The sequence below is a fragment of the Macaca fascicularis genome, chromosome 10 (genome assembly GCF_037993035.2).
Source record: "Macaca fascicularis isolate 582-1 chromosome 10, T2T-MFA8v1.1".
Taxonomy (NCBI): Eukaryota; Metazoa; Chordata; class Mammalia; order Primates; family Cercopithecidae; genus Macaca; species Macaca fascicularis.
The window spans coordinates 29,996,150-30,020,957 of record NC_088384.1 but is presented as its reverse complement, the minus strand read 5'-3'; the positions used below and the strand labels follow the sequence as shown (position 1 = coordinate 30,020,957).

Genomic DNA, 24,808 nt, shown 5'->3' with positions numbered 1-24,808 from the left:
CAATTCCATGACTACGGTAGAGTCTGCTGGATTCTCTGGTCCCAACAGAAGGACATCCATACCCCTGCCTGAATCTGCTGCAGAGTCTCCCTGATCTGGGCACGAAAATAGTGGATGATGTTCATGCCTCCTGATATATGAGTTGGAGCCACATCCCCAAGGGTTAAATATGCTGCCTCTAGACACCAGAATGACCTTATAGCTTTGTGTTTATTTCTTTCTGGTGGGAACTGTAAGATCTAATAACGTGCCCTTTATTTTGTGAGAGATACTAAGCTGCTCCAGAGAACTTAATCCTCAACATTTCAGCTACTACACAGGATGAATGGTCTTACGGTTTGTTTCCCACTCTCAGGAATGCATGGGTCTCACCAAAGCTTCCAACAGACAGGGCCCCTACATGCACATCTGGTCCAAATACAGAATAGAGCCCTAGGAGGTTCTCCTGGGTGTTCAGATGGTCAAGGCCCCTATGACAATATCACGAAAAAGAAGGGAGAGTTAATGAAGTTGAAAAAATCAAGTATAAACCTACACCGTTGTCTACTCCATGTAGTCACATGGTTTCTGATTCTATTCTGAGAGGAACAGAATGAGTTTCTGCATGGATGGTGCCTGCTGTGCACCTGCAGCCAAGCATGGTGTTGTGTTCTATCAGGGTCTTCTTCTGGCACAGCAATTTCGAATGGAACTACCAGCTGACTGCGTCTGTAGAAATCCACTTCCATCTTCCAGGATCCATTCAACAACTGCAGGAATCATTTCAGTAAACTGAACACAAGGGCCTCAGCTATAACTACAAGTCCTCCAGGAGAGGACAATGCTGTCTCAGAGGGTGCAGTCCTACTGGAACTTCTCTTCTCTTTGGGACAAACCAGGCCAGAGGAGGCACAGGGGCTGTGTGTCATCTAGTTTCCTAGATGAGGTGGTCTCCTCGCTGTCCTGAGATTTTGAAGAAACTGGGGAGATTGGTGCAGGCACCCCTTGGGCCCTTACAGGAAACTTCCTCCAGACCACACACTCCTCAATTTGTTCCCAAGCTCCAAACTTTCTAAAGTCACTGTCTAACGGGCCCAGAGTGTTCGTGTGGAGTGGTGGAAAATCTCTGGGGATGGATAGTGGTGGTGGCTGCAAAGCATTCTGAATGGACGTACTGTTGCCGAATGCACATTTACACATGACTGAAATGGTTTAAAAATTGATCATTTTGCCATAATAAAAATACTGCATACTTTGGAGAAAAGTAAACCTAGTTTAATTTTGAAATTATTCAATGAATACCAATAAAATAATAGTGTAGTAAGCACCATTTCCCCTTTTGCTATAGCAGCAACTGATCCCCTTGTGCTCTTTTGACCTCTCTCCCCCACTCTCTCTCTCAATAATGAGCAATGATCTTCTCTCCAGTCCAAGCTCACACTTCCCCAGTTGTGCAGGAATGCCTGTTGTAGCTGTTCATTTATTTCCAGGCAGAGTCCTCAAGATTCCTCTGCTCACATTTTGTTCTCAGCTATCTGGAGCCAGCACAAGTGAGCCAGAATCATTTGTCATGACAGACTTGTGGAAAGTTTTGCAAAAAGTTCCCCAAGAAAAAACAATGCTCATTGTTGGCAGCAGGACCATTTCCACACAGTAGGACTGTGCTAGGTGTGCAGCGGGGCTGTGCACATTGTGCCCACAGGCCGGGCTCTCTGTGCTGCTGACTCTGACCCTGTGTTTGGTAGGGCCTTGTCCGCTGCTGAGTCCACTGCAGACTCGACCCTCAATGGGAAGGTGGTTCCTAGCTGCTGGACACTGAGTCTCAGACAGGGACAGACGGTATTGAGGATGCCCAGCCCCTGATGTGCATAAGGGAACAAAGCCTACTGATGGAGCAGAAGATGAAGGAACCTGTGGCTCTAAAGGTGGGGTTTCCAGCCCTCAGTTTCAGTGGTCCATGGCCTCCTCATCTGTGTGCACCTTGTCAATCTGGACAATGTGAATTAGAGGTGAAGGGGATTGAAGAACTTTCCCATTTTCTCCCATTTTCTCTCCTAGTTACAGAATGCAGCCTTCCACATATACTCTATTAGAGCTTGTGCTCTACAAACACACCTGATACTAAATTAATGACTTCTGATAGTGCAGATGGGGACAGCCACCAGTCCCTCTGGAGACATTTCCCATAACATGAACCAGTGAACCCATCTCTGAAAGCCCTCATATTTTAAAAAATAAAATTTTTGAATTTCAAGGAAAACTAAACCTTTGAAAAAAACACGATTCAAAAAGAGAACCATGCCACTTTCCATTTCTGCTTGGGCTGCAGCGAGGACAGATGTAGAAAGTGCTTCTGACGTCTGTGTCTGTTCCCCCGTGTGGACGCACATATCCAGGAGAGTTTAAACGAGGTAGGTGACTTCGGCAGCGTTGGCCGGGCTCTGGTTTGCTTCTGGTGCTAACAGAACATAGAAGAGAGGACAAGGTAGCGTGTCCCGAAGATCAGAGATTTTCTTTTTGCAGGAAGTGCCTGGGCTCCTGGAGTGTTCTCAGGGCTTTGATCCAGCCCACTGGCTCCACAATCAACATCACTGATATTTCAGCAGGTCACTGACCTAATTCCATTTTAGCGCTATCTCAAATGGAAACATTATTTTCTTACAACTATTCATGTAGCAACATAGCACATAAATATCTAAATAACACACGCAGAAACAGTAGTCTCAAATGCAAAGTTGTCACCTCCCCACACCACACACTTTCTCACCTGAGCCCCTGAGCCCACTCTTCCCTCCTCTCACCCTTGCCTAGGGCTCCCTTCTCCTGTGCCATTATAAATGTCTTCTAACAGGGACAGTGACACAAGACAGTCCCCCCACCTCCCCCAAGCACTCACACCACAGAACCCCCAGTCCATCTCCTGAGGGGACGTTTACATTTCTATTCTGACAGAGAGAAGTCACTGTGATTGGAGTCTTTACCCCAAACCCAGGAGTTTCTGAAGAACACATGGGGTCAGCCACTCTCTTGTGTCGGGAGGCTTCACCTCAGGGAGACGCCCGGCTCTGGGCTGAGGCGGACTCAATGTGAACTAAAAGGCAGGACTAAGGGAAGTCCTGGGTCACACTGTGAGCGACGCACGCGCCCTCAGAAGGGGTCCCTGGTGCTAACCCTGACCCAATTCTAACCCCGGGCACCTTTCCTCAGCTCCTCTGGCCCTGGGACACCTCCCTAACCTGCTTCCCATGAGGCTGGTCACAGCTGTTGTGAGCACTGCCTTCTCCATGTCACACTTTTTCTGTCAACATTTTGAGGAGCCAGTGGTTTTCTCCTCATCCCATGTTCCTGTCCCACCTGCCTGCTGGGGGTGGGTTTATTTCATGTGTGAGGTTTCCTCAGCCCTGAGCCAGAGCTGCCTCATGGGCACCAACCCTGTGGGATGCTCCTCTGGGAAAAGCAAACAGGAACCAAGAGGAGCATGTGGAGCCCTGGTGTGGGAGACGCACTCCATCCTGGGGGAGGGAGCGTGGAGGGGATGAGAAGGGACCAGGGGCCTAGGATTGAGCTGGGAAGGGAACCAAAAGGCAGAAAGGGCAGAGCAGGGGCTGTCAGCTGTGACTCAGGGAAGGATCCTGGGCCTCGGGCTCCTCCTTCTGAGGCCACCAGGGGACAGTGTGGGCCTGGACCTGGGATGGCCCTGTTGGGCTTCATGTGGGGTGACTCCTAGGAGCTCCTTCTTCCTAAGTCCCCCTAAAGAGACAGAAGCAGTCTGGGGTCCTAAATCTGTCGTGCCCCCATAAATGCATTTCTAGAAGGGCCAGTAAATGAACCCCAGATTTATCCAAACAGCAGCTTCAGGCCCCTGCAGACACAGAGAGCAGAGCAAGGTGTGAGGAACTAGCCGACCTGAGGAGCCCTAGAAGGGCTGAGGGGGACTGAGGGGTCCCTGGGAAGGGGAATGCTGGGGTGTCTCCAAGCCACTCTGGGCCCTGCCCTCACACTGGCCCCACAAAGAAGGGAAGGGAAATCCTGGGACCCCACAGCCGTCCTGGACCACCATGAACCGCAGCACAGGAAGGACAAGGACCCCAAAGCTGGCTCCATTTCCCGGGGACTGTCATGGGCTCGGTGTCAGGAAATCCAAGTCAAGGAGTTTCAATCCCCCCAGATGAGCCCTGCTGTCCAGGGAAGCAGAAATCTCTGAGCCCAGGCCCAGGTGAGGGTGGGGCGAGGACAGGAGCTCAGGACATAGATTTGCATGGAGGCCCCGCCCTCCTCTGAGGCAGTGGGGGTAAGACAGGGCTGGGGCCAGGCCCAGTGCTGGGGTCTTGGCAGTGCTCTCTGGACGTCTCCACCATGGCCTGGGCTCTGCTCCTCCTCACCCTCCTCACTCAGGGCACAGGTGACACCTCCAGGGAAGGGGCAGACCTCTGATCCTTGGTCTCCTGCTCCTCAAGCTCACCTGGACCCAGCACTGACTCACCAGAGTGTGTTTCTCCCTTTCCAGGGTCCTGGGCTCAGTCTGCCCCGATTCAGTCTCCCTCAGTGTCTGGGTCTCTTGGACAGTCGGTCACCATCTCCTGCACTGGAACCAGCAGTGACATTGGGCGTTATAACTATGTCTCCTGGTACCGACAGCAGCCAGGCACGACCACCAAACTCATGATGTACAAAGTCAATATGCGGCCCTCAGGGGTCTCTGATCGCTTCTCTGGCTCCAAGTCTGGCAACACGGCCTCCCTGACCATCTCTGGACTCCAGGCTGAGGACGAGGCTGATTATTACTGTAGCTCATATGAGGCCAGCGACACTTTCCACAGCGGTCCAAGTTCATGGGGAACTGAGACCAAAACCTGCCCTGGGCTCTCAGACTTCCTCTTTTCTCTGAAGATGCTTCCTCACCCTGTGCAAGGGGCTCCCTGCAACACGTCCTTGAGAATTCCTCTCTCTCAGCTCCTCTCCTTTCCCACTATGAAATCCAAAAGGAAACCTGCTCTGTGGTTTCTCATCCAGGACAGGGACAGCTTCCTTTTGCTTTAGTGTTGTTGTCCCTGAATGTGCGACTATTCCTAGCTTTTGAAATTCAGGGAGAGTGACAATGAGTTTCCTGATTGGTGCAGTCCCTGCTGTTCTGAGGAACATCCTCATCCTAAATGTACTGGAATCTCCCACTGTGTGCAGACCAATCTGGACAGACACTATTAGGGGTAGTTTCCAGAAACCACATCTTACTTGACATTGTATCCACCACACTCTGGTGAAGATGGCCCTCCTGGCTGGGTTAATCCCCTGCACCTCTGTCCCCCAAGCAGTGAGCACTGTGAGGAAGATCTGAAGATGTTTCTGAGGAATTAAGAAGAAAGAGGAATCCACTTTTTTGTTTGTTTTTACTGCCCTTTCACTTTGCTCCAATACCCCAGGTTGCTGAGCTGGGAAGATTTTGAGTGATAGAATCAGTGTTCTCTCAGAATCCTCTTCCCCTCACATCAATAAGCCCCTGTCCTGGCAATGTCCCACAAGCCCCTTCATGTAACAGGGATTGTGGAGTGACATGCTGCAGGAAGCCCCACCTCCACCCGTAGAATGAGAGTTTCCAAAATGGTTACACAGGGAAGGGTTAACCTGAATCCATCCCCCTTCCTCATTTACATCAAGCATTTCTAGTTTCCATGGAGGTCAATACTTTTGTAGTTCAAATCCCTATTAATTTACTAATAGTGATAATTAGGAACTAGACAAGAGCTGGGTTCAAAATTTATATTTAATAAATATAGCTATTATTATATACAGCTTAGACTTCTTAAACTTCAATTAAACACATTATATTAAAAACCAACTATTTTACTATATGTGTATCCCAAAACATCATGTTGTCTACCTGAAATAAACACATTAAAATTTATTTCAAAAACCAAATTGTATTTATTGTCTGTTGATGCATAAAAATTACTCATGAAACTTAGCATATTAAAAGAACACATGTCTGTGATCTTGTGACTTCAGTCCATCTAGAATTGGGCGCAGCTTGGTTTGGTGGTTTTGGCTCCCAGCTGATCATGAAGTTGCAGCCAAGCTGTGAGGCTATGAGGCTGTGAGGCTGGGCTGCATTCAGAGGCCAGAGCAGACGGCCAGGCCCAACCTGAGGAAGGCTGCCAGATGCAGACCTGCTCTGTTTGGCAGATGTAAATCAGCTCAAGGTAAAAAGAGAGAGTGAAGTGAAGGCCCCTGCCCTGGTCCTCCATATCAAAGACCATTCCACGCATGCACCATTCCTCACTCTTTACTGTGACATCCTAGGCATAGAGCACTGCCCTGTCCATTCTAAGGCTGCAGAGTATTCCATGGTAGAATTTGAGCCTTGGAGCCTTTAATGGTAATCAACATGAATTTGATCTCACAAATAACATTGCAGTGAATAGCCCTATGCAGGCTCATTTGGGTTCTTGTGTGAATACGACCATAGGATACATTTCTGGAAGTGGAATTTCTGGGTTAAAAGGATGTGTGTTTATAATTTTCACCTGTTGTTCTCAGATTCCCCTCCAGACAGTCTCTACTAGTTTACAACACTAGCCACAAATATTTAATCAGAGTACACTGATGAAAGTTTACATTGTCCCCAACCTATCAGATTTTAAAAGGTTACCTTGTTTCAGTTTGATGTTTGATTTCTCCTATTCTGCTTTAGGTTCCGCATTTACTTAAATATTTCAGTGTTCACTATTTTTTAAGATTTGGTAAACTTTTTCTTAAATGTCCAAATAAGACCTATTTTAGCCTTTGCTACACAGAAGTCAACTTCGAGAATATTATGTTGGTACTTATAGCACCATTTACCGTGTAACCATTTAAAACTATGAAAACCCCTCTCAGCTCTGGGGCCACACAAAAACAGGGGCTAGGATGGCCCACAAGATGTGCTTTAATGGTCTCTGGTTTGTAGGGTTATTGCAAGTTTGAAAATTCCACCAGCATAGGTTCTAGGTGGAGATCTCTTTGTGAGGGTCACTGTATTTCACCTCCTATAGTGGCCTGAGGTCTTTCTTTGGATAAGAACATATTTATATTACTCATTTGACTGAATCTTTGGTCTTCCCAGAACAGTCCTGTGCCAGAGTCTCATAACGTTTATCTTGATCCATTTTTCTAAGTCATGGAGAAGAGCTTTAGTGTATCAAGAATAGACTCCCTCGGCCGGGCGCGGTGGCTCACGCCTGTAATCCCAGCACTTTGGGAGGCCGAGGCGGGCGGATCACAAGGTCAGGAGATCGAGACCACAGTGAAACCCCATCTCTACTAAAAATACAAAAAATTAGCCGGGCGCGGTTGTGGGCGCCTGTAGTCCCAGCTACTCGGGAGGCTGAGGCAGGAGAATGGCGTGAACCCGGGAGGCGGAGCTTGCAGCGAGCCGAGATCGCGCCACTGCACTCCAGCCTGGGCGACAGAGCGAGACTCCGTCTCAAAAAAAAAAAAAAAAAAAAAGAATAGACTCCCTCTAGGTTGAAAATTAGCGGGACAAGGAGGGCCAAAGCGGCAATGAAGCTTGCAACAAGTCAGGAATAGTCCAGTGTAGGCTCATAGAAAAAAGTCTTAAAATCAACACTGTAGATGAAACCATAAACAGACAAGATTGTTGTAGTTCTTGTGATTACAAATAAATGAATAATGAAGTGTATGTTTTAAATGTATTGAACATTTATATAAAGCATGAGGACTGTAAACCCCAGAATGTAACAATGGAATAAAGAAGAGAGCTTGATACTTTAAGCTTTAAAGGCCCAAAACAAGTTGCTAGGAAAAGAACAGGACTTTGATAATGGAAATGTGTTAATGCTACAAATTATCATCTTCTGCAAAAGCAGAAATTATATTTTCTTAGGTATAAGGAAACATCTTATGGAACATCCTTCTTTCCCACTGTCAAGAATACGTTCATGCCATGAAAAAACTGTTAACATTAACTAGGAAACAATTGCACTTTGTATTAATAAATAACATTGAGAGGTGTTTCCTTATTAGCACACCAAAATGTTGATGCTCAATACTAAAATTAGACTTCATAGTTTAATGCATACAACACAGTGATTTTCTTTGGACTATACCATTTTTGTTTCTGATTTATCTTAAGTCAAGTCAGACATATTCCATCCTGAAAAAAAAATCCAACATTTGATACTTTTTGTTTTATTTTCTGTGTTTTCTTCCAAACACTACTAGAGATATCCCATGGCTGCTGATTATTAAATGTGATTTTATGGGCATTTCAATCATTACTTTAAATTATTACAAGAATGCACAGTTGAGATTTCCCCCACATCTAATTCACAAATATTGCTGATGCTGACTCACTCATCTCCTTCAATCTTAGCAAATGAAGTGGAGGTTTACTTTTCTGAACACTCAGATGATAACAGGAGACAGGAGGTGAAAATCCCCAAAGCTGCTGTCCTTAAACCCTCAGGATGAACAGCACCTGGAGTCTCACCCACACGTGATTTGCATCATACGTAAATGAGATCTGGGTCTTAAAAGAGTTGATGCAGAGTTCTTTAAGGATTTGAGCTGTTGGATGAATGTACTTCGAATTTCAGCTCTTGGATGACTATATTTCACAAGTGAGAGAGACAAGTTCTGGAGTCCATAGGGTGCAGCACTATTGGCTGAACTGTGTCCCCTAAAAATTCAGACAATAAAGATCTAATGCACAGTTATGTGACTGAAATTGCACACAGGGTCTTTAAAGAGATGATCAAGTAAAAATGAGGTCATTACAGTGGGTCTTTATCCAATCTGCCTGATGTCTTCCTGGGAAAAGACATTTTATGTACTCAGAAATGAGACACCAGAGATGAGCGTGCAGAGGAAAGACCGTGTGAGGACACTGCAAGGAGGCAGCCACCTGCAAGCCAAGGAGAGAGGCCTCAGAGGAAACCAAACCTATAAACACCTTTATCTTGGAGTTTCCAGCTTTCAAACTGTGAGAAAATGAGTTTCTGCTGGTTGGGCCACTAGTTCTTTGGTACCTTGCTATGGCAGCTCTAGCAAATGAAAACGAGAGAGAACTTGGAGGTCAAGTATGAGGGGGAGGAGGAGATGGAGCAGGGTGCAGGATGCAGGGCAGGGAGGGACTGGAAGGTCGGGCCCTGAGGTGCGTCTGCTGGGTGAAATTGGGACTCCAGTCACTACTATCCAGGGGACTTGGGGAAGTAGTTGACCTCTCCATATTGATTCCCTAGTAAAGATCGGGCTGTGAGCCTAGGACTCCTAATCTTCCTATATTCCTATTTTATAATTCATATTATAAAAGTGTTCTTGAAGTCACACTTCTAAAATACTCACCAATGCATCTGGCATATATTGAGGGCTCATAAGCAGTCAAGCTGCATAAACTACTCCAACATGGAGGATGGCATTTTTCTTGGAGGAGCAGGGGTTACTGTGAGCCTTGGTTTGGGGACCCTACTGATTCCAAGTCCCCTGCTAGTGTTTAAGTACAACAGGCATGAATGATGCTTCTTTGGTGCCCATTCTATTGGGTAAAGTCCACTCTCTATTCATGACAGCCATGTGCCCCATCTTCTGAACTTGGGAAATTGCCACACCAAACCCTCAGGCTCAGGGCCCACACAGAAGACACACTGGGAAATGGAGAAGAGATTTGCATCCATCCCTTAGTGGAGAGACACCTAACTAGACAATAAGATAAGGAAGTAGGTTTGTATAATGAGTCACCCCTTCTTATGATATGAGAAACCTAGAGACTCCCTTCTCAGGTGTGCGCTCAGAGGTAGAACTCTGAGGCATCTCCACCACGGCTTGGATCCCCTTTCCTGCTCACCCTACTCACTCTCTGCACACGTGCTGCTTCCCAGGGTTTAACCCCCACAGGACCAGGGAACAGCCTGGCCCTGACTTTCAGCTCATCACAGGCAGTGATGCAGGGTGTGGCACTCTGAGAATGAGACCCTCATCTTCAGACTCTTCTCTCCCGTCCTTGCTTGCAGGTTTTGTGGCCTTCTCTGAGCTGACTCAGCTGCCTGAAGTGTCTGCAGCTTTGGGACAGACGGCCAGGATCACCTGCCATGGAGAGGACTTAGAAAGCTATTATGCACACTGATACCAACAGAAGTCAGTCCAAACCCCTAAGCTCATCGTATATAATGATAGAAAGCTGCGCTCAGAGATCGCTGAGCGATTCTCTGGTTCCTGATCAGGGGGAACAGTCACACTGACCATTACTGGGGCTCAGGTTGAAGACTATTATTGTTTTTCTGGAGATAAAAAACACATCCACAGTGACACAGACAGATAGGGAAGTGAGACACAAACCCCATCACCATCTGTGTCACTCTCTTAAGCCCCAGGAGGACTGTGAACAAAGTCATGAGCAGGGTTAGCCCAGCTCAACTGGATCTGTGACCCCCAGGCACCTTTCCCTCTAGTCATCCAGGCAGGCTCTGCGGGTGGAGGGGGTTAGGAGAAAATTTGGGATGACAAGACTAAGCTCTCCTGAGGTTGCTTAGCTGGGTATGCATTGGCTTAAGATAACGTGACTGGTAGGTCAGAGCAAGATAACCATTGAGCAGTCATGTTGCCTGGATTTCATTTTGTTTAATGACCAAACTTAAGGCAGCTCTCTGATCCAAAATGCCCTGGATTAGTCCTCTGGATTCCTCATTGTTTGAGACCTTTGGTCTCCAGCTGTTATGGCATCATGATACTGTAAACAGGGAAGGCCACTGTAATGGCAACTGTGACATCGGGGTCATTTACCCACTATCTACCCAAAGCCACAGGGAATCCTTGGCTTCTCACAGCTTTTTCTCACTGGAAAATGCCACTGAGTGCAGAGAACCGTGTCTTCCAAGGATGTGCCCCCTCCAGAATGTGGTCTGGGAGCAATGACTGCCTGATGCCTACATTCCAAAGCCATGCTTCAATACAGGATGACCTTGAAGTGCCTCCTGCTGAGTGCTCAATTGTAACACATTCCCAGTGGAGCCTCCCACATTTATTTTTCTGGGAATATATACCTGAACCCTACTGCATGGAATTCACCCTCTCAGAGTGAGTTTCCAAGAAATCCAAAAATTAAAAACTAAACAGCAACAAGAAAACAATATGGAGAGAAGAGTATCAAAGAAAAGCAAGTTGTACAAAGAGAGAACTCTGGAGTCTTCAAATATTAATAAGCATCAAGGAGCACACGTGTGGATGGAAACTCCATTTTCAGACAAAACCACCATCCAAAGACACTTGTGGGAACACTTCACAGAGCACTTTCTCTCTCTCTCTCTCTCTCTCTCTCTCTCTCTCTCTCTCACACACACACACACACACACACACACACACACACACAAAATATGAATCCTGCTTGTTCCTACAGTCACAGAGGAAAGGCCTGAGTTAAGGGGCATGAGGTCGAATCCTCAGAACAGCTTTGCCTCAGTCCTGGGGAAAATGTCAGCCTAGACAATAGGCTGGTCTGGTCTCAACTAAGTAAGTAGAAAAGCAAGTTTTAAAAAGTAGCAACTTTCCAAGTAATTATACTAAATCCAAGAATAAAAGACAAAATAGAGAAGTGCAAGTATATTCTAAATCCAACAAGGAAAAATTCACAATGTCTAGCACCTATCAAATTTCCTTGCAAGAAGCAAGAAAATATATGCTATAAAAAGCAGAAAAGTTCATCAGTCCGAAGTCTCCCTGAAATTGCACAGATGATAGACTTTGTAGGAAGAATACAAAAGCGATACTTAAAACTATCTTCCACTGGCTCAAGAGGGTACGGGATTGATTGAACATGTTAAGTGGAGACACGGAAGACATAAAAAGATCAAAGTTACAGAAATGGCCTCTAAAATGTCTGCGATAATTAAAAAAAAAAAAAAATGAATAAGGGCCAGGCATGGTGGCGCATGCCTGTAATCTCAGTATTTTGGGAGATCATCATGGGAGGATTATTTGAGCCTAGGAGTTTGAGACCAGCCTGGGTGACACAAGGAGACCCTGTTTCTACAAAAATTAACAAAATTAGATGCGTGGTGCACACCATGGTTCCAGCTACTTAGGAAGTGGTGGAAGAATTGCTTGAGCTCTGCAGGTCAGGATGGCAGTGACCTGTGATCATGCCACTGAATTTTGGCTTGGGTGATAGAATGAGACCCTGCCTCTTTTTTTGTTTGTTTGGTTTTTTTTGTTTTTTTTTTTTTGAGACGGAGTCTCGCTCTATTGCCCAGGCTGGAGTGCAGTGGTGCGATCTCAGCTCACTGCAAGCTCCGCCTCCTGGGTTTACGCCATTCTCCTGCCTCAGCCTCCCGAGTAGCTGGGACTACAGGCGCCCGCCACCTCGCCCGGCTAGTTTTTTGTACTTTTTAGTAGAGACGGGGTTTCACCGTGTTAGCCAGGAATGGTCTCGATCTCCTGACCTCGTGATCCACCCGTCTCGGCCTCCCAAAGTGCTGGGATTACAGGCTTGAGCCACCGCGCCCGGCCGAGACCCTGTCTCAAAAAAAAAAAAAAAAAAAAAAAGTCTGAGAATAATTGTAGATTAGCTGCTGCAAAATAATAGATTACTGAACCTGAAGATATAACAATGAAGCTCTTCAAAATGAAGCACTGAAAAAGAGAAGATAAAAATTATATTGAGCATCAGTGAGTTTCATGACATCTTCAAGGAGCCTTAATGGTATAATTAAATAAACTAAAGGAGACAAGATTGGTGGAGGGAGAGGGAGGGTACAAAAACCACTTAAAGAAATAACGAACAGCATGTGGAAAACTTGGTGAAAACTATAAACTTATGATTTCACAAAGTTTAACAAAACCCAGACACCCACCCACCCACACACACACACACAGACATAGACACAAAAAACACACACATAAAGAAAACATCAACACCCGCCATGATCAAATTGCAAAAAAAAAAAACAAAAAACGAACAAAAAAAACCCCAAACCTGTGATGGAGAAATGCTCTTAAAAGCAGCCAGAGAGGAAAGACATGTTTGATGCAGGTGAACACCATAATGATGACAGCAGCTTTCCCATTAGAAACAATACAAGCAAGAAGGCAGTGGAGGTACATTCATAAAACTTTTTAAAGCTTACTAACGCACAGCATTGTACATATTCAGGGTAATCCCTATCAAAACACCAATGTTATTATTCACAGAAACAGAAAAAAAAAATCAATCCTGAGATTTGTATGGAATTGCAAAAGACCCCGAATAGCCAAAGCAATAGTGAGCAAAAAGAATAAAGCTGGAGGTGTCACACTGCTTGATTTCAAAATATACTACAAGGATATAGTAACCCAATACTGTTTTATAGTATAAAAACAGACACAGACCAATGTAACAGAATAGGGAACACAGAAATAATCCACATTATTTACAGACAACTGGTTTTTGTCAAAGGCACCAATAACATACATTGGTTAAAAGACAGCCTTCTCGGTGCTGCTGAGAAAAGTGGATATTCATAGGCACAAGAATTAAAATAGATCCCTATCTCTCACCACATACAAAAGTGAATTCCAACTGGATTAAAGACTTAAATGAAACTGGACACTATTAAACTACTAGAAGAAAACATAGGGAGCATAGGGAAAATGCTTCCAGACTTATGTGTAGACAAAGTTTTTATACCTGAGCTTTCAAGAGCACAGGCAACAAAAACAAATATACAGCAGTGGGACTACATTAAACTAAAAGTTTCTGCACAGCAAAGAAAACAATAAATAAAGTGAAGAGACAACTTGTAGAACAGGAGAAAATATTTACAAATTGTTCATCTGGCAATGGATTCATATATAGAATAAGACAATAAGACAAGAAAGTAAAACAATTCAACACCAAAAAATGCCAAATAATACCATCGAAAAGAGGTCAAAGAATCTGAATACACATCTCTCAAAAGAAACATACAAATGGCCAAAGGGTGTATTTTAAAAAATGCTCAACATCACTAATCATGAGGGCAATGCAAATCAAAATCACAATAAGATATCATCTCACCCCAGCGAGAATGACTATTATCAAAAAGACAAAACATAACAAATTCTGGCAAGGATGCAGTGTTATACACTGTTGGTGAGAAGGTAAATTGTAAATTAATACAGCCATTATGAAAAACATAATAGTGTTTCAGAAACACTAAAAATAGACTATCATCATAGAATGCAACAATCCCACTACTGGGTATTTATCACAGGAAAAAATGTCAGTATATCCAAGGAATACCTGCACTCCCACGTTTATTGCAGCACTATTCAGAATAGCAGAGCTACAGAATCAACCTGTTTTCATCAACAGATGAATGCATAAGGAAAATGTGGCATGTACACACGATGAAATACTTTCCAGTCATAAACAAAAGAATGAAATCTTATCTTTGCAGCACCATGATGGAACTGGAGATCATTATGTTAAGTGAAATTAGACAGGCACAGAAAAACAAATGTCACATGTTCTCACTCATGTGGGAGCTAAAAAAAAGTTGATCTCTTGGAGGTACAGTGTAGATTAATGGTTCCCAGAGAGGCCGGGAAGGGTGAGAGGTTGGGGGGATGAGGAGTAGTTGGTCAATGGAAACAAACATACAGTTACATAAAAGCAATAAGATCTAGTGTTGGATATTACACAGTAAAGTGGCCATAGTTAATGTAATTTATTGTATATTTCAAAATATATAGAAGATTTGAAATATTCCCAACATATAGAAATGACAAATGTTCAAAGTGATGGACATCCTAAACACTGATTTGATCCTTACATATTGTATTCATGCATCAAAATAGCACGTGTACCCGCACGTGTACCCCATAAACTTGTATAATTATAATGTATCAGTAAAACATGTTCTTTAAATTAAAAAAAACTGTCAATTCTGAATTATTGACTTGGTGAAAATATCTTTCAGAAGGAAGGCAAAATAAAATGGTTTTAACCAAAAATGTACTTGCAGTATTCATGACTCGCAGACACACACTATAGGAAATAATAAAGAACGCTTCTCAGATAGAAAGAAAATGATATTAAAGATGTGAATCTGAATAAAAAAACCAAAAACATCAGGTATAGGAACTACATAAAAACATATAGAAATGGTAAATAAACATAGATATAAAAGACTTAAATTACACTACAAAACAACTAGACTTAATAGACAACAAGAGAACTGTCCATCCAACACAGCAGAATATATAATCATCTCAAGTACATATGGAACATTCTCCAGGGTAGAACCTGCAAAAAAAAATGAGTACCTTAAAAAAATAGAAAATCTATAAAGTATATTCTTTGTGTTACTTCACTCTCATATTGCTATAAAGAAGTGCCTGAGGCTGGGTAATTCATAAAGAAAAGAGGTTTAACTGTCTCATGGTTATGCAGGCTGTACAGGAAATCCGGTGCCAGCATCTGCTGCTGGTGAGAGACTCAGGAAGCTTACAATTATGGTGGAATGTGAATGAGAGCAGGCATGTCACGTGGTGAGAGGAGGAGTGAGAGAGAGAGAGGTGGAAAGTGCCACGCTCTTTTAAACAGTCTCGCGTGAACTGGGAGCAAGAACTCACTCATTGTCATGAGGACAGCACCAATTTATTCACAAATGATCCACGTGGCCCCATGACCAAAACACCTCTCACTAGGCCCACCTCAACACTGGCAGTAACATTTCAGCGTAAGATTTGGATGGGACAAATATTAAAAGTATATAATTCCACCCCTGGCCCACCAAATCTCATGTCTTTCTCACATTGTGAAATGCAATAATCCCTTCTCAATAATCCCCCAAAGTTCTAACTTGTTTCAGCATCAAGTTTAACAACCTAAGTCTCATCTGAGACTAATCTCCTCTCATCTGCGTGTCTGTAGACTCTAAACAAGTTATTTACATCTAAGATACAGTGTGGGTACAGGCCTTGGGTTAACATTACCATTCCAAAAGAGAGAAAACAGCCAAAAGAACAGACCCCACACAAGTCCTAAACCTAGTGGGGCAGTAATTAAATTTCAAACTTCCACAGATCTCTAGGTCACGAAAACAATTCAGCCAAGCTTTTTGCTAAGGCATCACAAAGGTGAACTTTGCTCTAGTTCCCAGTAACTACCTCATTCCATCTGAGACCTCATCAGCCTGGACTTCACTGTCCATATAGCTATCAGCATCTTGGTCACAACCAGCGGACCAGTCTCCAGGAAGCTCCAAACTTTCCCTCATCTGTCTGACTTCTTCTGAGCCCTCTAAACTCTTCAAACCTATACTTTTTACCCAGTTCTAAAGCTGCTTTCACATTTGCGTTATCCTTACATCAACAACCTACTTCTGGTACCAATTTTCTGTGTTCTTTCATTCCTGCATTTTTATAGCATCTTTATGGCATTGCTATAAAGATGTCCCTGAGGGTGGGTAATTTATAAGGAAAAGAGGTTTAACTGGATCACTGTTCTGCAGGCTGTATAGGAAGTATGGTGCCAGCATCTACTTCTGGTCAGGCCCTCAGGAAGCATACAAAAATGGTGGAAAGTAAAGTGAAACCAGGCATGTCACATGGCAAGAGAAGCAAAAAAAAGAAAGAAAGAGAGAAAGAAGGAAAGGAAAGGAAAGGAAAGCAAGACAGGGAGGGAGGGGAAAAAGAAAGAAAGAAAGAAAGAAAGAAAGAAAGAAAGAAAGAAAGAAAGAAAGAAAGAAAGAAAGAAAGAAAGAAAGAAAGAAAGAAAGAAAGAAAGAAAGAAGGAAGGAAGGAAGGAAGGAAGGAAGGAAGGAAGGAAGGAAGGAAGGAAGGAAGGAAGGAAGGAAGGAAGGAAGGAAAGAAAGAAAGAAAGAAAGAAAGAGAAAGAAAGAAAGGAGAGAGAGAGAGAGAAAGAAAGAAAGAAAGAAAGAAAGAAAGAAAGAGAGAAAGAAAAGCAAAAAAGGGAAGGAAGGAAGGAGGGAAGCAAAAGGAAAGGAAGAGGAAGGAAGGAAGGAGAAAAGAAAGAAAGAAGGAAGCAAAAAAGGGAAGGAAGGAAGGAGGGAAGCAAAAGGAAAGAGGAAGGAAGGAAGGAGAAAAGAAAGAAAGAAGAAAGAAAGAAAGAAAGAGAAAGAAAGAAAAAGAAAGAGAGAGAGAGAAGGGGAGGGGAGGGGAGAGGAGAAGAGAGGAGACGAGAGGAGAGAAGAGGAAAGGAGAGGAAAAGGGAGGGAGGGAAAGAGGGAGGGAGGGAGGCAGGGATGGAGGGAGGGACGACGGAGGGAGGGACAGAGTGAGGGATGGAGGGAGGAAAGGAGGAAGGAAGCAAGCAAGCAAGCAGAAAGAAAAGGAAGGAAGGAAGGAAAAGAGAGAGAGAGAGAAAGAAGAAAGAGTGGGGCAGTGCCACACTCTTTTAAAACAACCAGATCTTGTTTAAACTAATGGTTAGAATTCATTCGTTATTATGAGGACAGCAGCAAGCCAATCATGAAGGGTCTGCCCTCATGACCCAAACACCTCCTGCTAGCCCCACCTCCTATAGTGGAGTTCATCTTTCAGCATGAGATATGGAAGGAATAAACAAATGATATCATCCTCTGAACACTGATATTGAAAAATAAAATGTATTATATGAGAACACTGTGAAAAGCTGCCTGCCAAAAATAGATGAAAAGAAAAAATTCCTAAAAACATAACAACTACTAAACTGACTCAAGGAGGTATAGAAAGCCTGATGAATACTATAACAAGAGTTTAAATTAGTCATTGAAACCTCCCACAAAGAACAGCCCGGGCATGAAGGGATTCATTGATGAATTTTATGAACTGTTTAAGAAATTAATAATAATTATTCATAAACTTTTCCAAAAATATAAGAAAGGGGAACATGAGCAGCTCATTCTATGAGGCCAGAAGTATGCTGATAACAAAAACAAAAGAAAGACATGAAAAGTGAACTGGAGCCCAATAGCCTCTATGAAAATAGATGCAAAACCACCACACTTCAACAAAATACTAGCAAAATATAAAAAGGATTAAACACCATAACTAACTAGTATTCATTCGCAAAATTCAAGGGATTTTTAACCTATGGAAATTAATTATTTTAATGATCCATATTAAAACAAAGGATAAAACCACATGATTATTTCAACAGTCACATCAAATGTTTTCATGTAAGCAGACATGACTTCCTGCTGTTTTCCCATTCCTGTTAAAGCATCATAAAAGGCACGATTTGTGGTGCTATTGGATGGGGTGCTACTTCATGCAAACCGAATATGTCATGTCCAACCGTGAAGATACTTAGCCATAAATGCTAAAAGATTGTAATTTTGTGTCAGAGACTTGGTGGTGGGAGACCACTTCCTTGGCAAGTGATAAGTACAGACATCTGAAAGGATAATGAGGATTTAGGTAGGTATTGGATGAGGAGGTGAGTCACACACAGAAACAGTTTCACTAAAAATCTCATAGATGCTTGAACACGGAAGATGGCTCAACATGTCTGAGAAATAAACAAAGTCCGGAATAACTGGAGCTGAATGGAAACAAGGCAAATGACATGAACCATCTGTTTCTCTCTGGACAACTCACTGGGGCATCGTCTCCTCCCAACATATCACCCACGTGGACTGTAAAAACGTCTGTTCTTAAAACTCTCTTGTGCATCATGACAGCATGTAGCACCTGAATCAAGCTCAGTTAAATGAGGGCAGGACAGTTAACCACCAAACCCAGGTGGCCTAGGGAGCACATCAGGGAGATAAGACCTTGTTGTCAAAGGCAGAGGAAGTGAGATTTTCCATTGTGGCTGAGACCAGAGCACATGAAATTTCAATGGGTACACAAACCATACAGGGTTTGGTTAAGCTGTAGGTGCAGCCTTTGCAGGTTTGAGTGGAGCCCCAGGTTCTCCGTGGCCAGTAGCCTCCAGTTGAGGTTGATTGATGCTGGTCCTCCAAGGAACACACTTTGGGTGGCTTAGCTCCTATGCACCCTCCTCACTCATGCACAGCAGAAACACTGACATAACGCACCTTCTGAGAAGCACAAGTGACTTATTTCTCCTTCACTAATGTCTCTCAGTCCTTTTTGCTAAAAAAGAATATCTGAAGTTGGGTCATTTGTAAAGAAGCAAAGGTTTATTTGGGTCATGCTTCTGATGTCTGTAAAGTTCAACAGTGGGCATCAGCATCCAGTGAGGACCTCGAGCTGCTTCCACTCCTGACAGAAGGTGAAGATGAGCTGGTGTGTGCAGAAATCAGTTGGAAACAGAAAGCAAGTTCTTTCCTAAAAATACTGCAGGAGTTTAATGATCATATTTACAGTGTTGTTTAACACAGAGCCTGACACACCCTAGCTGCTCATGAGTTGGCAGCAATTATTGCTGATGTCACTCATAGAAATTGCACCTCAGATGGAGAAACTGCAGTGCAGAGAGTTCGAGAAGTTTAGGGACAAGAAAGACTTAAGTGACTTAAAATCGAGTTCTAGGGGCTGAGGAGAGCATCCCTGGCCATTTTACTGCGACCTTTTCCAATGTCTCGGAAACTGTTTCAATGTGACATCAACCAGAGAGGAAAGCAAAGGGGTTTGCAGAACCAGGGGCTACAACTTCATCCACGAGAGAGTGATGTAGTCACGGGCTGGGAAGGGGCAGCTGAATTCGTGTGAAGGGTGTTTAAGGTTTTCTGGCCCAGGGATCCTTGGCCATCTCTCCCTGCCCAGGGCCTCATTCTTCTGCTGACCAGCAGAAGCTGGAGAGTGGCTTGTGAGTCTGATTAGAGATTCCACCAGCACCCAGAGGGATAAGATATGGGAGGGATGGGTCTAAGGTCACTGGAGACACTGTTTGCTGCCTAGAGGGCTGGGACAGGCTCCTTGAAAAAAAAAATTCAGACACTTTAGGGGAAGAAAACACAGGATTGGAAGGCTCCTCGCCAGGGGATTGTGATAATAGAGACCAAAGCATCTGCGAGGAGCCCAGCCCTACAGGAGGCGCCCTGAACACAGAGATCCTAGGGATGAATGTATTCTTTTGCCAGGGCTGCCATAGCAAAGTAGCACAGCCCTGTGGCTCAAAGAACACAAATTTATTTTCTCACTATTCTGCAGATGATGTTAGAATCTAAGATGCAAGCGTCCACAGGGTTGGCTCCTTCTGAGCACTGGAGAATCTGTTCCATGCCTCTCCCAGCTTCTGCTGGCTGCTGAGGTGTTTGCTGTTCCCTGGAATGGAGGTGAATTACCCTATTCTCTGCCTCACATTCATATGGAGTATTCCTCCTGTGCAGGTCTGCATCACAGTTTCCCCTTTTCATAAGGACATTAGTCGTGTTGGATTGGGTACGTACTCTACTGCAGTATGACCTCTTCTTAACTAATTTCAACTGTAATCACCCTATTTTGATATAAAATCCCACTCTGAGGTCCTGGCAGTGAGGACCTCATTATACGAATTTGAGGGGACTGCAATTCAAATTCATAACAGTGTGTCTGCCATGGCTCAGGCCTCTCCTTGGGGTTCTGCAGGTGGGATATGCACCACCAACCTCTTAGGTGGGGCACTACCCGATACACCAGAAGGACCCCAGGCCCTCTGAAAAATGACTTCTCTCTCATCCATCTTGAGGGACATCTTTTCTGGTTGTCCTTCTCATCCTTTTCATGCTGACATGGGAGACTCATCCCCTGCTTTCTAAAGAGGGACTCCTTCACCTTCCCAGTTGTCCCAAGTAGATGCCCACGCTGGTTCCAGAGGAATCAAACCAGGGTGGGTAATGAGTTATATTAGCCACCAGCTGAAAATATTCCCCGAATGTCCAGGATCCACCCATGCTCTCTGACCATCACCAGAGTAAGCAAATCTCTGACATGTGGGTAAGAGTTTCTCTCATGGACTCCCAGCCAGACTATGAGGCAAGATCCCCTTTCTTCAGTGCATGGGGCTCAGTGCAGCTGCCTCCCTGACCAAGTGTTCCTAGGACACTAAGCTTATCAGCTTCTCTCCCCCAGGGACAGTTTTTGGTTGTCCTAAGCCTAGCTCAGCTCTGCCATGGACTTGCCATCCTGAGAGCTCATTAAACGCCCCCTTGTGCCTCAACGGAATAACCTGGAGTAAACAGTGTGAGGTGACCCTGCTTTCTGCCCCCAGGGCCTCTTCTCCTCCATGGCACCAGCACTGCTCTATTGGCCAGCAATCCCCATCTGCCCATTCAGGTCTCTACACCGCCTACTGTGAACAGTCACAGATCATAAACTGATTGCCAAATATGTGCAGATCATCTTGACAGTTTCTGTGGAACTGGGTGCCTTCTCACAGAACCAGGAAGTCACAAGCAAGGCCAGCTCTAGAGAAGCAACTGGGGGAGTAACATGCATCACAGCGCCTGGACACTATAAAGGGATTTTGCTGTAGTCCTACTGGGACACATCCTGGTGATGTCTCTGAGAAGCAGTCCTGGTCCCTGCAATTGAAAGCCCACTTAAACAGGACAGTAGGCTGGGAGGCTGTGCACAATTTGTGCCATGTGTGAGCTGTGTTGATCGTGCATGTATGTGTGTACATATGTGTACATGTGCACTGAGTGTTGAAAGGAAGGGTTGTCAGTGCCAAATGTCCCAAACTCAAAACTTTTCTGTTTTCCTAAATTATCTCCTATCTTTACTACCTTCGTACTATCGTAAGAATAAGGATAATGATTAGGGCAGAAATGGTAGGAGGAGGAATAATGTTTAATTATTCATTCTTACGTGTTTCCTATCAAGCACTCTTCAAAACAATTTATATTTATTAAATCACTCAATATCAACCACTCCATGAGCCAAATATTGTCATTATCTCTCCATTTCCAGTTGGAGAATCTGTGATACAGATTTTGAGACATGGGAAAGCTAAGGCAAAGAAAGGAGAAGGAACTTGCCAGATGTCAGAACTAGAAAGCGGCTGACCCAGGGGCAGACCCTGAGGTCTTCCAGTCTCAGAAACCCTGTTCTCTAACAACACCCTGTGGGCCTGTCATTGTGCTTTAAGGTAAAACACTGGCATCTTCCTAAGACTCCAGAGATTTCCCTGTACTTTTTGAAATCAAGTAACTCATATTTGCAGTGATTTGCAGTGCAGTGGGAATTCTTTGGTGCTGAGGAGTCTACAAGGAATATAATTTCAATGACTTTAAAATTTTTCAGTTGCCACATTTTAAAAGTAGTAAAGAATGGGTGGAAGTAACTTTCATATTATATTTTCTTTAACTGAGCTTATCCAAATATTATTTCAGTATGTAATCAACTTAAAAATATTGAGACATGTTGTTATTTTCCTAAAACCTTTTTAAAATCTGGTTTGTTTTACCCCCACATCACATCTTAACTTGAATTATCCACATTTCAAGGACTCAGCAGCTCCCTGGGACTCATGATTGCTCTATTGGACAGAGCAGATCCACATGAATGATGGTCCATTTGGATCACAGCCCCTCCAGTACTTACTTAGAACCAGCTTGGGGCAACGGAGAGTCCTATGACCCAGAGGGCCTTCCTAGGGAAGAATGGCTGTTTCATTTTCCAACCAAAGTAGAAATACAGAGGACTCTCAGAAACTAGGGAATGTTTACAATGTGTTTCATGCTTCTTCCCTTCTCAAAGACACGGACTATAAATTCTAGTTCGAAGATAAATCTGAGCCATCAAAGGCATTTTTTCCTATTGGTCAGTGGAATGGATGGCAATGGTCTCTGTGAATTGTGCTCCAAGGATCCCTTGCAGTGGGAAAACTTACAAAAAAAACCAACTAAAAGTAGGAAGTTATAGTTTACACGTAGATCTAGATGAAACAGGGCTGATCATGAGGAATATAGTATTGAAGGTGAGTGTGTTGCTATTCTTCACAAAGGGCTGTTTTTGTCTAACTCACAAGCATCAATCATTTTTATGAAGGTGTATTTTCCCAGAGTGGTCTTAGCAAGTTACATCCAATCCTGTATCAGGACCCACAAGCAAGGGTGTCAGAACTGACCTGCCTGAGTGGTCAGTAGGAAACAATGTGGAGACTCTGAGGTGTCAAGTGACAGGAGGAGTGGAAGCATTGGTTGGAAAGGGCTTGGCAGAGCTGCAGTGACATGCTCAGCCAACTACAGGAGCAGGCATATTGGTGTCATGTGGCCTCCTCTTATCTCACTTCTCTCTTTACACCAAACTCCAAAGTGCAATGTGTGGAGGTGTCTGTCTGTACCCACGGACACCTTGGGCTTCACACATTATTTCTATTTCTAATGAACCAGTGTTTTGTTAATGAATTCATTTCATCACATCCTTAGTAGTTCTAGGCTGAAATGCAATACATGTCTCTAAGATATTAGGTAGGAAATATTCTCCCGCCACTCATATTTATTAAGGTTAAAACGCTTCAGTATCTAACGTGACAGTTGTCCAAATTCAATACCCTTCACCTTGTTAGAAATGGAATCCTAATCCTAACTTGCCTGGAGAGGAGCCTGGCATGAGGAGCATGACCACACATCTGGACGTCCCCGATGTCACCGCTAACACACACTCCTCTGTCCCTTGCCCTGAAGGGAGCAGAGGGAGCATCCATACCTGTGTCCAAAGAACTCAGAGGACAGGGCACCTGATTATTAAATGTAGGGCTGTGATGAGTGGGTCCAGGGTCCTGGATGAGGGAGGAGAAGATGGGGCATGGGGTAGGAGACAGGGCAGGGAGGAGTGGAAGGTCACGCTCTGAGGATGGATGAAATCCTGACTCCACTCAGTACTCTCTGGGAGGATTTAATAAATCTTGTAACCTCCTGATGTTGCTTCTCCCATCAGTACACTAAAGGAGAGGTTGTGTCTTAAGCCTCTGCTTGCTGTGGGGCTATTGTGAATGTGTGGTTGAGGTGGCGCCTGTAAAACACTCTCCAAAGGGCCTGGCACATACTAAGACCTCAAAGCACTTATTCTGCTTGAGCTCCTGATACATGGAGGATGGTATTCCTCCAGTGTGCACTAGAGGGCACTGTGGGCCTTGTCTTGAGGACCCTAATGACTTCCTTGGTAGGCTCAAGTGCAAAGGGCATGACTGATGCTTCCTTTGAGGCCCCTTCTATTGGGTAAAATTCATGCTCCACTCATGACACCCACCTGGCCCTTCTGACCTTGAGAAATTGCCAACATGAAGTCCTCAGACTCAGAGCTCAGACAGTAGCTCAGATATGCTGGAAAGTGGAGAGCAGATTTGCATTCAAAGCTCCTCCCTTCTTGAGCTTCAAGAAGAGGATAAGACAGGAGCTCACAGTGTCCAGGTGCCACTGGGCAGCCTCGAGCAGAGCTCCTGGAAGTCCCTCCAACCATGGCCTGGGTCTCCTTCTACCTCCTGCCCTTCATTTTCTCCACAGGTCAGAACATCCCAGGGAACTCAGGGAAACCCCTTCCCTGCTATTTTCCCATTATAACTCCAGTCCTCAGGGGCATTCTTTCCAGTTCTCCTGTGCATTCAGCATCATTCATGAAATTCTATGTTTTCAGGTCTCTGTGCTCTGCCTGTGCTGACTCAGCCCCCGTCTGCATCTGCCTCGTTGGGAGCCTCTGTCAAGCTCACCTGCACCCTGAGCAGTGAGCACAGCAACTACTTTATTATCTGGTATCAACAGAGACCAGGGAGGTCTCCCCGGTATATAATGAAGGTTAAAAGTGATGGCACCCACAGCAAGGGGGATGGGATCCCCGATCGCTTCTTGGGCTCCAGCTCTGGGGCTGACCGCTACCTCACCATCTCCAACCTCCAGTCTGACGATGAGGCCGAGTATTACTGTGGAGAGTGCCACACGATTGATGGCCAGTACGGTTGAGCCACAGTGACACAGACGAAGGGGAAGTG

General features: G+C 44.4%; 1 protein-coding gene, 1 long non-coding RNA gene and 2 gene segments (V, D, J or C); 3 read left to right on the top strand and 1 right to left on the bottom strand.

Moving 5' to 3' along the window:
- The window catches only part of LOC102119992 (immunoglobulin lambda-1 light chain), a 306,764-nt gene that overhangs the window by 124,699 nt on the left and 157,257 nt on the right, over nt 1-24,808 (top strand). The gene's annotated exons all lie outside the window — the stretch shown is intronic.
- The window catches only part of LOC123567284 (uncharacterized), a 103,376-nt gene that overhangs the window by 45,549 nt on the left and 33,019 nt on the right, over nt 1-24,808 (bottom strand). The gene's annotated exons all lie outside the window — the stretch shown is intronic.
- On the top strand, nt 4,299-5,073 carry LOC135965241 (immunoglobulin lambda variable 2-18-like). The segment is given in 2 exon segments: nt 4,299-4,381; nt 4,487-5,073. Coding segments are annotated over 2 exon segments (579 nt in total).
- Nucleotides 24,236-24,805, top strand: LOC135965246 (immunoglobulin lambda variable 4-3-like). The segment is given in 2 exon segments: nt 24,236-24,326; nt 24,457-24,805. Coding segments are annotated over 2 exon segments (369 nt in total).